Here is a 14,675-nt window from a genome sequence, read left to right as displayed (position 1 = left end):
TATACTATTTGTGATGTCACTTACAGTAAAGTAAGTTCCCTTTTTATGTACTTTGAAAGTACGAAACATTTCTAAGTTAGTAAATATTTAGAGTCAAACTAACGCGTATCACCATCAGAATGAATGTGAGTTTATGTGGACATCGCATTCCTGACTCTTAGCATACGGGTGCTAAAGTAATACTTGGAAATGTTGGCAGTTTGTAATCCTTACATACAAGAATGTGTGGAAGTGAATATTTATTAAATCTACATTGTTTGCTGACTTACTTTCATTAATGATTTGATTGTAGGTACAATGTATTTTAAAAGTTTTTTTTTATTGTTAGGTAGTTTTTTAAACACATATCTAGTTTTGTGAGAGGAAAGTGAGTAGATCTGAGTATGGATGAGTTAGTTTCACTTTGAATTTTTATACGAAGGAAATAGTGACTATAAACTATGTAGCTTTGCTATGTGTTTACTCAAGACGAAACGAAGTCGTTTGCTAGTTTGATATAAGCATACCAAAAATTACTAAACAATTAGCTATTGAAAAATATATTCTGTAGATATTATTATAGGTTACCTACATATTAATAATGTAAATAACTTTATAATTTATTGCTTTTTATAATATACTGTGTATCTAACTCTACAATAGTTATTATGATTGTTGACAGGAGATTATTTTGTTGAATTAATAAAAATGTGATTGATTTCAAGAAAGTCCTTCATTTACTTTCCGTTTATTGATAAAAATCCTCTTTTTTGAGGAAGTTGGTAGTAAGTACATAAAATCACAAAAATACAAGACTTTAGTATAATTATACTTCTCAGGGCGCTACTTCCGAAAGTACTTCCAGAAGCTCTGGAGCTTAGATATAACGAATTTTCTTTTAAGAAGCCTTCTAATAAGACAGTTGGTTAATAACTTATCTTGCCCGAGAATGGCCCTGAAAAGTTTAATTGATACTAAAACAATTAGTTTTAGTGTAGGGAAACATAGTTCACATAAATCTAAACAGAAAGTTATACTAATACTTCAGTAACTTTTAATACCCGTCCTAACTACATCCCTTTATAAAAATACCTACATTACTTAAATGTTCCATTGACCAACTTTGCCATCAGGTCTATTCAGTCACCGTTATATAATTCACACCCATATGACTAAAAGGAGAGATCATTTGCATATATTTTGTAAATACTTTAAAACTATGTGCCCTTAAAATATTATTTTTATAGTAACAGTTCTAAGGAAGTCTTAATTGTTTCATATACTTGATATACATAATAATATGTAACTAACAATAAATATGTATGTTCATTTGATTTTCATTTAGACGATATTCTCGCGTGTGTTCATTAAGCTCTCGCCGGCTGTAACACCTGCAACAAAAAACAAATATAATGCATTAAATACATATTAATTATATTCTCTTTAACACTGGATGCTTTTTGTGTCTCTAAATGTCTGAAAACAACCAAAACAAAGTTATCAGGATAACGTAATCAAATCACACAGCAGATCAGCCACGGAATAATCATAATAAGATAAAATGGGAAAATACATTATTAGCGGAACTAAATGTGCACGTGTTCAAATTAATAAAATATAACGTAAGTGAAAGTAACAACTGAAAAACATAGGCACATCACTGTTGCGGGACATAAGGTTTTATTACATTACTATAAATATAAAGAATTAGGTACATGGTATATGGTATGGTAGGTTGCCTAGCAGGATTTAAAATAAATATTGGCTGGTTACCTACTGTGGTTGTACTCTGAGATTAAAATCAAGATGTACTCACGATTCACATTACCTGTCATGGCAATAGCATCATTCCTCTTGAGCAGGCGCGACATGGCAGCCCTCAGCACGATCACCACCTCGTGGTTCGTGAAGCAGAATAGCACAGCTACGCACAATCCCTGGAGACAGAGGACAATATCTTTTATGAACTTGTACTTAGTCTTTTTACACGTTATCACGAGTAAAGAGAAAATTTGAAGAAGCCATTTTTAATGATAATTTTAGGTATTTCAAAATCATATGACACGAAACCTAACATTGCAGTTTAATAGGCTCTCATTGCAGTTTAATTTGTCACCAGCAATCAGTTGATGTACTTTTAAATCTGTTAAAACGAGACTTGCCATACTAGGTTTTTAAGACCAGAATGAAGTGCCTTTTGAAAAAAGTTGTGCTTTAGACTTATTGGGGAGTGGTGGAAAATACAAAAAAAAAAAAAAATTAAGAAACACATTCGTCCGTGACCGATTTTGTACATTATGTCAGTTTTCACACCACACCGGTGCTAATGCTATCACGCATGCAATAGATTTGATACCGGTAAGTGAAGCATGTTACTTACACTATACGCATAATCATTTGTTATCTCAAAATTTTATGCGTCACCGCACTGACAGTTCATAAGGGCATGCTGGAGCAGACACATCGTGAAAAGCGCCCGCCTCGCTACATACCCATACCACAGATAATAATAATACTAGTACCCATACATACTACGATCCAGTAGAGCGAAGTGGATAAATTCTATACCTACTACAAGTAATATTATTATCAATGCAATGGGACTTCGTATGTAAAATTTATAGATAAAATGTTGGTAGAGAAATGGGATGGGACCAAGAAGCAGGTTTTTTTTCCGTGAGATGTTTTTAAGTATGCATTGCATATTTCCGAGTTCCACCGTGGAAGCGAGCCATCGCATACATACCTACATAACATGCGTTAGATTAAAATAATGTTCACACCTTTTTACTCAGCAATATCTCACTCAAAACGGCATAAGTACCTATCTAACGCCTCCAAATCTTTAGGGCGTGACAGTATTCAACTACAAATAGGCGACTCTTGTATGATATTACGTGTTTAATTACAAACAATTAGGTATATTATTATCTCGGTAATTTAGATTAATAAACAACGATGTTGCTGGCAGTTTGGCCAGCAATCCTTTTTTGATAATTGTTTATGATTTTTTACTTTTTAAAATATTGTTTTAGATTTTGAAGTTTGTAGAGAAACAAAACGAGGAGGTACATGTATACTGCTGAGGCGGGGACTACTCTACAAAGAGTTAACCTGCTTCGGTAAATACGTCGTACCAAATATATTTGAATGTTGTGGGGTAGAAGTACTCGCTCATAACTTAATCATACTTTGCGTATACTCCTCACATAACAAATATGCAAATACTTTCTTGGCTAAGCTAGAAGCAGTAATTACCGACATATTTAGGAGACATAACAACAAAAAAATCATTATCACTGGTGACTTTAATATAAATACCCTAATATGTACTAAAGAATCTCGTTACTTAATGGATATTGCCAAAAATGTTGACCTTACTCTCCACATAAACGAACCTACCAGAGGCGAAAATTGTATAGATCACATACTTAGTAATATAAAACATGGTGTCGGAAGAGTATTGCCACTACAACTATCTGACCATGACACTGCACAAATGCTCAGTATACCCTTTCAAAAAGTGCCATTAGTGCAACACCGGATTGTATATAAAAGAGATTTCTGTAATGAAAACCAAAACAAATTTTGTAACTACCTGAAATCATTGACATTTTCCGAGGTTATCGATGGTGGAAGTATCAATTAATGTAAGGGACATTTTGGCCAAAATGAGTTATATATACCAACGGATTCAGAATTTTCGGCTCTATCGATTGGTATACTTGAAATGTTGATATCTTTAAAAAAATGTCCCTTACCTTAAACATTTTTAGTCGTCTGAATACGACTTTTGGGGAAATAAATTATTTAAAGGACGTAAATTCCTTTTAATAATACAATTCAGCCCTTACCCTAAACTGTTGGTTTTAACTTTTGAACTCATTGAACCTTACTTCATTTTAAACTTTTTGATTTATCATAATTAGGCCCTTACGTTAATATGCTTATAGGATATCAATTACTTTTTTTGGTGGTAATATGCATTTAATGCCTCCCACTCCTACTACACTTATGAACACTAAGTTGTCTTGTCTCTATCTTTTTTCTGTTCATTTTTACGCAGTTGGGTTTTTTACTGAAGGGCTGAAGGCTCTTCAGAAGCTGTTCAATTCCGTCATCCTCGAAGGAAAAACGCCTACGGTATGGCACAGAAGTGTGGTGATACTCTTCTTCAAAAAAGGCGACAAAACCTTGTTGAAGAATTATAGACCCATCTCACTTCTGAGCCATGTCTACAAGCTGTTTTCGAGAGTCATTACGAATCGTCTCGCTCGTAAGCTCGATGACTTCCAGCCTCTCAAACAAGCCGGTTTCTGAAAAGGCTTTAGTACACCACATACATACGCCACGGCAGATTATACAGAAGACCGAGGAGTATAGTCAGTCACTTTGCCTGGCGTTTGTGGACTATGAGAAAGCTTCGATCGAGACCTGGGCAGTACCTACTACAGTTTCTCCAACGGTGTCAAATTGACTATATCGATACATCGAAGTGTTGAAAGGCTTGTACGAAAACGCCACAATGTCGTTCCGTCTTCAGGATCAAGACTCGAAACCAGTTGCAGCAGCAGACAGGGGGAACTGAAAACTCCGAAACTATTCACCACCTGGAGAACTGCTTCTGGACTGGAACGGATTCGGCATAAATATCAACGGTGAGTAAATAACCCACCTTCGATTCGCACTCTAAAGGTTGGATACTCTACACTCGGCAGTTGTTGACAATTATATATACCTAGTACAAACAGTCCAGTTAGGCTGGTTATAGTGTCACGCGGACCGTCCAGTGCGGATCCGCTCCACACAGCCGATCTGTAAACTTCGAGGAAGCGTTTTAGAGTAATGCGGTCCGCAGGAATCGCTCGCTCCCTAGCAGTTCGTACAGATTGGCTGTGCGGAGCGATCCACACTGACGATCCGCGTGACACTAAAACCAGCCTTAGGTAGGTCCAACTTCGAGGAAGAGGTCAATCGTCGAATCCAACTCGGCTGGCAACGTTCAGGAAGCTTCGCGATATTCTCACGTCTGAAATATCGCACTGTCTCAAGACAAAAGTCTTTGATAACTTATGGATCTGAGACGTGGTCGCTTACTGTGGGCCTCATAAGAAGACTCAAGGTCAAAGGCGATGGAGCGTGCTATACTCGTAGTGATTGAACCAGAAATGACGTGATCCGCAGGAGAACCAAAGTGACTGACATAGTCCGCAGAATCGCTAAAATAAAGTGGCAGTGAGTGGAGCTCGTAGCTTGCAAAGCTGATGGCCGCTGGGGCAGAAAAATTCTTGAGTGGCGACCACGAGCTGGAAGACGTAATGTGCTGCAGACCTCCACTAGGTCGACCGACGATCTGGTGAAGGTTGTAGGAGGTGCCTGGATGCGGGCGGCGCAGGACCGGTTGTTGGGAAATCCTTGGGGGAAGACCTTTGTCCAGCAGTGGACGTCATTCGGCTAAAACGAACGAACGATAATTGAAAAAAAAAACCTAACTGCGTAAAAATGAACAGAAAAAGATAGAAACAAGACAACTTGTTCACAAATGCAGACGTACGCATCATCAGTGACTAAATGTTTTGTTGGTGATGTGTATTTGATGCCTCCAACTGCATTTGTGAACACTAAGTTGTCTTGTTTCTATCTCTTCTCTTCGTTTTGCTAATGAAAACTCGAATGCAACCTCTACTTACATCAGGTTTCAATGTTAAAATTGTCAAGTTACAATAATATTACTGTCGTATTTATTCTTAAATGTACCTTACAACATACATGACATTCCATACTGTGAAATTTCAACATTGTAAGGTACAGTCAAGCTCGTTTCTTTAATGTAAGGGACATGGTATCTTTTAAACTACCCGTTTTTCGAAAATTTGGCGTTTATATTATGAAAGAACAGAAAATTCTAAGAAACTTTGCCATAGAAACTATTTAAATCGTAACATCACATAAAAAGATATTGAGGTATAAAGAAAAAAAAATCGTTTTTTGGCTCTCCTGAAAAGTCGTGTTTTGTCCCTTACAGTAATTGATATTTCCACCATCGTTATGCCAAGAGAAAAATATGGACGAAGCATTTAATATATTTCATGAAACTTTGTGTTTGCTTTATAATTTGTGTTTTCCAAAGGTAAAGTTAAAAATTAATAATAAACCTCAAAAACAAACATGGATCACAAGAGGCTTAAAAATATCTACTAAAAGGAAAAGATTGCTTCGCTTTGCCTCTTATAGAAATACTGACAAAACTAAAAAAGAAAACTATGTAAAATATTGTAAAATACTCAAAAAATGTATTTCAACGGCACAAAAAAAATTTAGTAATAAATTTTTACTAAATAGTCAGAATAAATGCAAGGCCTCATGGATTCTCATTAACAATGAAACAAAAAACCGCAAACTGAAGCTAGGTATTTCAAAGATTGACTTAAATGGTAATATTATAATAACAAATACAAACAAAATAGCTCAAGCTTTTAACGACTATTATACTGACATATTATTATGTGGTGACAAATTTATTTATGACAACGAAAGAAAAAGAAAAGTATTAACTAATTTAAAATCTACTCCTAACTCCCTGTTCTTGGAACCTTTAAATGTAAAAGAGACGATAAATATAATCCAGTCTCTTAAAAATTCTAATGCATGTGGGTATGATGAAATTCCTACAAAAATTTTAAAATACTGTAGCCATGAATTAGCTCCTGTATTAAGATATCTCATTAACATATCTTTTGAGACAGGACAGTTTCCTGAAAAATTGAGGTTTTCTATAGTTAAGCCCATATTATACAAAAAAGGGGACACGTCTGAAATTGGTAACTATCGCCCTATAACGTTGATACCTGTGCTATCAAAAATATTTGAAAAGGCTATGCAAGCTAGGCTAATGAAATTTTGTCTGAAGTTTAACATTATCAATCCAGAACAAAATGTTTCCAAAAAGGAAAATCCACTACTCTAGCTTGCTTCAACCTGGTCCATGAAGTTGTCCTTGGCCTAAATTCAAAACAATGTGCTACTGCGCTTTTTTTGGACATGTCTAAAGCCTTTGACCGGGTAGTTCATGACATATTGCTGGATAAGTTAGAAGTATATGGAGTACGTGGAAACGCGCTACAGTGGTTTAAAACATATCTGGAGAACAGACACCAGTGTGTTGAAATAACCAAATCAAATCACGAAAATAGCATATGCCGATCTACTTACAAATCTAACAGATTTGGTGTACCCCAAGGCAGCGTCTTGGGACCGCTACTTTTCTTACTTTATATAAACGACTTACCATCTGCTACCAAACATAGGTGTATTTTATTTGCAGATGACCTTTCCGTAATAATCAAATGTAACGCTGACAAATTAAATCTCTATGAATATGACATTAACAATACTATAAATGACATAATGAAATGGCTAAACCTTAATAATCTGACTGCTAATTTAGCTAAAACGAAATATATACAATTCAATGTAAAAGGACGTAAAGAAATTAAAATGGACATAAATTATAATAATGAAATAACCTTGGACCACGTAAATAATTTGACATTTTTAGGTATCTTATTGGACAAAAACTTAAACTTTTCATGCCATATTGACAATGTGTGTAAAAAAATTAATAGATTTGTTTACGTCCTTCGAAGATTGACTAGAATTACTTCTCTGAGTGTATCGTTAAGTGCCTACTACGGATATGTTGCTTCTGTTATAAGCTATGGGCTCATACTTTGGGGAAATGGTACCGATATACAAAGGGTTTTCATAGCTCAGAAAAAATGCATACGAGCTCTATGTTGTAAAGAGCCCTTTGAAACATGTAAACCATTATTTGTGAAACTAGGCATACTCACTGTTCCCGGGATGTACATACTTGAAATTTAAAAATTTGTAACACAACATCCAAAATTGTTTAAAACTGCTGCTGAGGTATACCCGAGAAACACAAGGTCAGCAAATAGACTAGTATTTGACTTCTGCCCAAAAATCGCACTTTGTCATAAAAATTGTTATTCTATGTGCATTAAGGTTTATAACAAAATTCCTGAAAGATTTAAAATAGGTCCTGCAAAAGTAATGACCAGAAAGCTTAGGGAATGGCTAACCACTTCCTGCTTTTACAGTGTTCAGGAATTTCTGGACAAAAATTTGCATGTTAATGTATTTTAGCAGAATAGAGCACTTTGTATTTACAACACTATCTGTATCAACCTATTCTTTGCAAATAAATGTCTTTCTCTTTGCTAATCGCGTCGCTAACACACCCCACCCCAGTGCAGCTAGCAGCACTCTCTGCTCAGAGGAATGCGAGCGACGCGGTTAGCAGAACGCGTAATTTTACGCTCCGGATGAGGCGTTCCCAAGCCCCACCCCACTGGGGCTGACTGGAGGGATGAAGGTCCACTTAGTGCCATAGTCAGAAACCTCATCAGTCAGTGCCTTGAGTCATCCGAATTCCGGACTAGATGCAATAAATATCTTTTAAATGCATTTTAATTAAGTAGCTTACGATCGATTGTTTAATGGTGCTAGTTTATGTTCACTCCAAACGGAGATTTTATTCCGTTCGTCGTATCTTAATTGTCTAAGCAAGGAAGCTTCAGGCTTGTAAAAGATATTACTAAAAGCAATTAACGTTTAAACGACAGTGATTTTAAATTCAATTACATAGGTTAACTAGTGAACAATTAGTTATTAACGAAAAAAATACGACTAAAATACACTTTTTGTTTGAATTTTAATAATTACTCATTATTCATTCGGGTAATAATTATTACAAAATATACTTATCGTTTCAATTTTGATAATGATCAAATTATTATTCATTCGGGTAATTAGTTAAGGTGGTAATTGTCAGAGTTTAGAAGGCTGGGTTGCATCATCTTACTTTAACTACCTATAACAAATGTCAAAAATCTGTCAAACTCCATAATAACACCGGTTATCTTTATAGTTACTGTTAAAGTTAGGTGGTGCAACTCAGCCTAAGAATTTAGAGAATTGTTTTATTTATTTCTAATTGTGGTTTTAAAATACTGATAGCGTGTTTAATCCACTTATAGTTTGCGTAGGACCAGAGTAAATACAAATACAAACAAACCGCGCTCGGACGTTTCTATGAAGATGACCTACTCATTTGTATTTTCTCTGGTAGGACCAATGTATGAAATATATAACTTTCGCTTATTATTTCTTTTATCAGACTCTCAATTGTTATCTACATAATGGTTCGCCAAATTTAAATTATCTTGTTCTCTCTTCTTTTTGTTTCCATTAACGACCATTATTTGTTTGCAAAGAGCTCGGATAATGTAATCCTTTTTAATACGGACCTGATTTGCACTTGGGTGGTTCTGTTTAAGAGGTTGCTTCAATCAAGGGGTTTCTGAGGCTAAACAGGGGATAAAATGCAAGCAAGCAATTTAATATGAAAGGCGTGTTAGATCCAATTGCTCACTCAATATCTGAAGCACGATTGATAGAACTGGAGACATGACACCGATTAGTTATTTAATACGCTTTGGATTACTCGTGACTTTAATGAATACACATTTAATTTTAAAGAAGGCGTCTGACACATAAAGAGCTTTAAGATGTAAGCTAAAACATGCGAATATATTTGAATTAATTGCCTAAAGCTTTAAATGTAAATTTTAGTTAACATAGACATACATCACTATGCTAAAGGCTACATAAAAACTGTTTAATAACTAGAGGTATATTTTTCCAGAGTGTCTCAGAGAATAAGTATTAAGTTACAGTGTTGTATTCGCAGGGAGCAATGTGGCAAGCATTCGCTAAGCGTCTTCGCAGATGCAGTTTTTGGAGATATTATCAGGCTTTTACAGTACCTATGACGTTCACTCAGCCGCGTAGCAGATAGCTTCGCTTTAGTATTTACAATAAAATGTAGGTGTGGATGTATAATCCAAAGCCGGGTGGAGCCCAAGCAAAGCGAAGCCAGAATTTTATCAGCTTTAATTCATTAATCATGGCGCCTCAATTTCAGGGAGACTCACTTAGCCCATAACTGATTCTGCGGCCATTTGGTATTCGAATCAGCGCAGAATAAAATTTGATGATAGTAGAGGCAAAGTTTTAGAAATAACAAAGAACGTGACTTTCTTCGTGGTTTTATAAGCTGCGCTGCATGACATGGCTGAAATTAGTAACATAGAGCGAAGCTATTGTCTGTATGCTTTCATATTGTATGTTTAAGTAAAATTGTAATCTCTTCACGCGGACCGGACGAGGTTTTTACAATGGCCACAATAAGGCGAAAAGAGCTCCATGAACACCTAGCATATAAACTGCTCTTACATACCACTTTCAATCATATAGGTACTTGAAGGGTGCTCTGCAGACCTCCACTGCTGTCCCGATTGTCCCCCTGATGTTTTTCAGCAAAATTATTCATGTTAGTTATCTACATAATAATATTAAATATTCACATTATTATGTATTATCTGCCTCGTGAATTTAAAATAAGTATTTTATAGAATTATTCTTTATCATCATTAAATCATGCCGATAAAATGATATAAAGGTCAAACCATCCAAGTACAATCCAGGTGGCATAAATAAGATAATTTTGGTAACTTCATTTGTTATGAATGAGAAGGAGAGCATTCATTAATAATAAATTAGTTTATTTAATGCAACATTTTATGTAAATGTTTAATCTATACTAATATTATAAATGCGAAAGTAACTCTAGTCTGTCTTGCTTTCACGCCTAAGCCACTGAACCAATTTTGATGATATTTGGCATAGAGATAGTTTGAGTCCCGGGAAAGGACATAGGATAGTTTTATCCCGGTTTTTGAAACAGGGACGCGTGCGTTAAAGGTTTTCTGTAACAGACAAAATTCCACGCGGGCGAAGTGATACTTTTTCAGACCTAAATAAATTTTCAATTGCAATTCATAAAATTAATTAATGACAAAATCATAAAATGCACCGTGCATACTTTTCTCAGAATTTATTGGTTTTTATGTATTGCAAAAGAACTTTTAATTGAGATGGGTGAGAAGTATTCTTAATATCAGAAGATCTTCACATATTTACAATCTTTTTAAATTGTTATACGGGACCCAGTCTCTTTTCTCTCCTAATTAGGCATTTAGATACCCCAAAGAATGTACTCGTAATTATACTAGTAAATACCCAAAAGAATATTGCAAGTTATATTATTATGTTGGCTTTAAAATATCGTAATAATTAACTGGTTTGATAAAAGGATAAAGTAAATAGGTTGTTGATTAAATATTATTACATATTTGAATAAAAAATCTTCGTATCGAATAAGATACCACGAGTACACCTACCGATCAAAGAACCTGTTACCAAAATAGATTTTAGATTATAATAATAGCAAGTCATGATACACGGCTTTAGAGACTTATCGAACAGAGATAAAAAATCAGGATATAAGCAACAGGTACGCAAAAATTACATACCTAATTTTACATATATATTTTAAAAGGGAAAACCATGTACTTTTCGAAAGAAAATTCCACAGTTTAAGTATAAACTTTGTCTAAGCTGTAAAGTTCTTGTCTTTCTGTACCTTACACCCTGTATAATATTTATTCATCACAAGTACCTGTAAGCTGGTCAGAAGAGCCGAGATGACCTGGTACGCCCTCTCGCCCGGGGAGTTCGGTGGGGGCACAAGCGGTATCAGGACGAAATGGAGACCGAACAGGGGTATCTGTGTAAAAAAGTTCAAATTCAACTTCTTTATTGCTATTCCACACGTTAAAGGAGGTTCGATATAAATAATATAAGACAGTAAGAACTCTGTCGGCGGGCATAGCAAAAAATTAGAGGAGAGAATGATGCAGATTTATACTCATAGATAGAATTATTACGTACTCTATTGAGTCATAGACTGTCTATGAATATGGATAATACTCGTATAGTAACTTCTTGCTGTGAGCATCTTAAAGTTATAAAAATCTTCTTCTGGGTTGTTTTTAGTTAATAGAAAACACAGTTACCTAATTCTTCAAATAACGTATTAATGTATGTAAATGTCAATATCATCATGAGCCAGCATTTGTTTTGTAAAAATATGTAACTTAAAATATTGTAAACATGTATAATAATGTATATGTATATCCAATATACAGGGTGGAGGTAATACATACACTTTAACTAGAGTCAAGCAGTGCTTAACCATTAAAAGTCCTCCTGCATGAAAATTGAAGTTTATAAATAAGTCGACGCGTGGGTCGTGAACTTATAGGTGACAGAATACGTATTTAGAAAATGATATAAAATTAGATATTTCCTAGTATCTACAATATATTTCCCTACATAATCCACTGCTTGTTTAGTTCCACTAAATCCACTTAAATCCTCCAAGCAGCATCCTAAAATATGGCAATATTATATGGTTCTGTGAGCAGTTGAGTTGAGTTGTACGTCTTTTCTAGGACATACAGGGTGGAATTTTGTAATGCCACCTGGAGGGAAAGTACTCTTAATACTGTAGATAGAACATTCTACTCAAAGAAAACATTCCTTTATTTTTTAAAAGAAAGAGAACTGCATTCAAAGATTCACGATTTCCTATCTAACCTTTTCGTGACTGACGAAATCCATACGAGTAAAGAGACGTTGAAGACGCTAATAAATACACACTTGTACTAATAAATGTGTGGTAAACAGAAGGCATTTAACACCGAGAGCTGATTCTTATTTCTTTTAGTTCTTATGTGCTTTGATCTGATTTATAGTTAAAGAACGGCCATTTTGTTGTAAATCACATAATGCGTTGGTTGGATTGAATCGGCTATTTCTGTCAAACAAGAATCTTTTTATGATTACGAATAGCGGATCGAAAGCAGATGGGTGAATGAATTGCTGATGAGAATACGTAGAGATTGTTAATTCCTATATACTTTTAACCTAGCGATACTATAGAGTGGTATCATGTAACCCGCCAAACCATTTTTCATTCGGGAAGTTAACTTATTCTCACTATTTGATATCGACCCTACAATAAAGGTCACATTTAAAACTGAAATGTAATAATATGTGTTTTACAAAAAATCGTATTGTGAGAAACTATAGCCAATTATTTTTTCAAAATTACTTTTTAACTGTAAATATTGCAGACTCACTTTTGACGCATGAATTTGCGTCTAACTGAAATCAATGCGGTGGTGGTGGTAGGTAATCCTTTGTTGTCTTATCATTAAAAAGATAATTGGTATCTATAATTAATCACTGATGTTTTTAACAATCTATCTGTTTCTGGTTTTCTGAAGTTGTTGAGCACTCAAAAACAGCGTGATGTAGGTATATTTAAGTCTTGTGTTATCCACTTGAAGATGCTCAGATTCATTTGGCCGAGCCACTCAAGGCTTTAGAAACATAACAGATTGACATAAATTATGAAAAGGATAATTTAAAAATGTCTAAGTTTTTCACTTGGCAACAAGTGAATTCTAAACACAACGTAAATGCGGACTTGAACTCTAGAAACTGAGTAAGTTGGTACTTAAATCATTTAATTCTATCAAAATTTTGATTCTTTCAAATATCATATGCCATAAGATAAGAGATTAGGCCAATACACTTACCAGAATAAGAGTGGCACGTACAGCTTTCTTGGCCGCTACGGAGACGTGCTGGTTCGGTGCCGGGTGAAGCTTGGTCAGGAGAACCCTAACTACATTCACCAGAAACACTGTAAAACAAAGAACCTTAGTGTAACGTCAAACAGGCAGCTTAATATCATACAGGTTGAACTCGTAAACTTTTTGCAACGCCTGCTACATTTTGGGGCGCAAGCTCTACGACAGGCAAAATTTCTATTCCAACTCAGGGACAAGTGGGTTTTATTGAGGTCCGCATAATTTGGTGGTATATTAGACAGATATTCTCATCAACTTTTAAGATTATGCAGTCAAACTGATCATCAGCCTACTTCAGTCCATTGCTACATTTAGTTTTTACGCAATAATATTATTTGAAACAGATCTCTATACAAATTGCAGATTATTTACCTACCCACTTTATACTTTATAAAAAGTAAATTATTACAGATTGATAACTCAATTATATTTTCAATTTCGTTTCAACCGCTGCAATTTCTTTAGAATCAGATTAAATCCATATAAATTCAACCATTGGGGAAATTAAAACTTTTACCAAGCTTCGATAAATGTACGAGAAATTAATTAAGAAACATCAAGAGAAAAAATGTCTAAGGACAAACGTTCTGTGAATGATGAAATCTTTTAATCTTTGTGCTAAAATTACCTGACGCAAGTGACGTTTTTACCAAACCGTGTGTACCCAATTAGAAGGATTGTAAAAATGCCAGTTTCCCAGCCATTGCAGAACGCATGAGACAACAGACCCCCGCTCAATAAATACGACCACGTACGCCGCACTGGCGGCTCTCTAATTCCTAGTTTTAGATGTCACCAGCCAGCCAATTTATCGTCTCCAAAGTCACGAATGGTTCTCGTTAATATGAGATTTTCCTCGCCTTTCCCTTTGTTAAACGCTTTCGTTAGTAATGTGACACAGGCTTTATTACGAGAAATCCTAACAATGATGAGTGTCTTATTGACGGTGATTTTCATATCTCATGAAAAGAGTCCATGACTTTGAATTTTTCTTTTGATTTTAAAATTATTACAACTGTTAGAAATAGGTAGGTAACTGAAATTATCTCA

General features: G+C 35.0%; 1 protein-coding gene across 7 annotated transcripts in view; it reads right to left on the bottom strand.

Moving 5' to 3' along the window:
• Nucleotides 1–693: 693 nt before the first annotated feature.
• LOC135086485 (calcitonin gene-related peptide type 1 receptor-like) overlaps nt 694–14,675 on the bottom strand; it is a 134,497-nt gene continuing 120,515 nt past the window's right edge. For 3 of the 7 annotated variants that reach the window (XM_063981205.1, XM_063981207.1, XM_063981206.1), the window contains exons 10-13: nt 13,572–13,678; nt 11,585–11,692; nt 1,796–1,916; nt 694–1,370 (exon numbers count right to left, since the gene is read on the bottom strand). In XM_063981205.1, the coding sequence (XP_063837275.1) occupies nt 1,321–1,370; nt 1,796–1,916; nt 11,585–11,692; nt 13,572–13,678 (386 nt within the window). In that variant the 3' untranslated portion in view covers nt 694–1,320. Of the gene's footprint in view, nt 1,371–1,795; nt 1,917–10,303; nt 10,370–11,584; nt 11,693–13,571; nt 13,679–14,675 lie in introns of those variants that run through there. The other 4 variants (XM_063981208.1, XM_063981210.1, XM_063981209.1 and 1 more) reach the window with 4 other exon arrangements.

This window comes from Ostrinia nubilalis, chromosome Z (assembly GCF_963855985.1).
Source record: "Ostrinia nubilalis chromosome Z, ilOstNubi1.1, whole genome shotgun sequence".
Taxonomy (NCBI): domain Eukaryota; kingdom Metazoa; phylum Arthropoda; class Insecta; order Lepidoptera; family Crambidae; genus Ostrinia; species Ostrinia nubilalis.
Note: the sequence above shows the minus strand (reverse complement) of the source record. Positions and strands in the feature narration are given on the sequence as shown.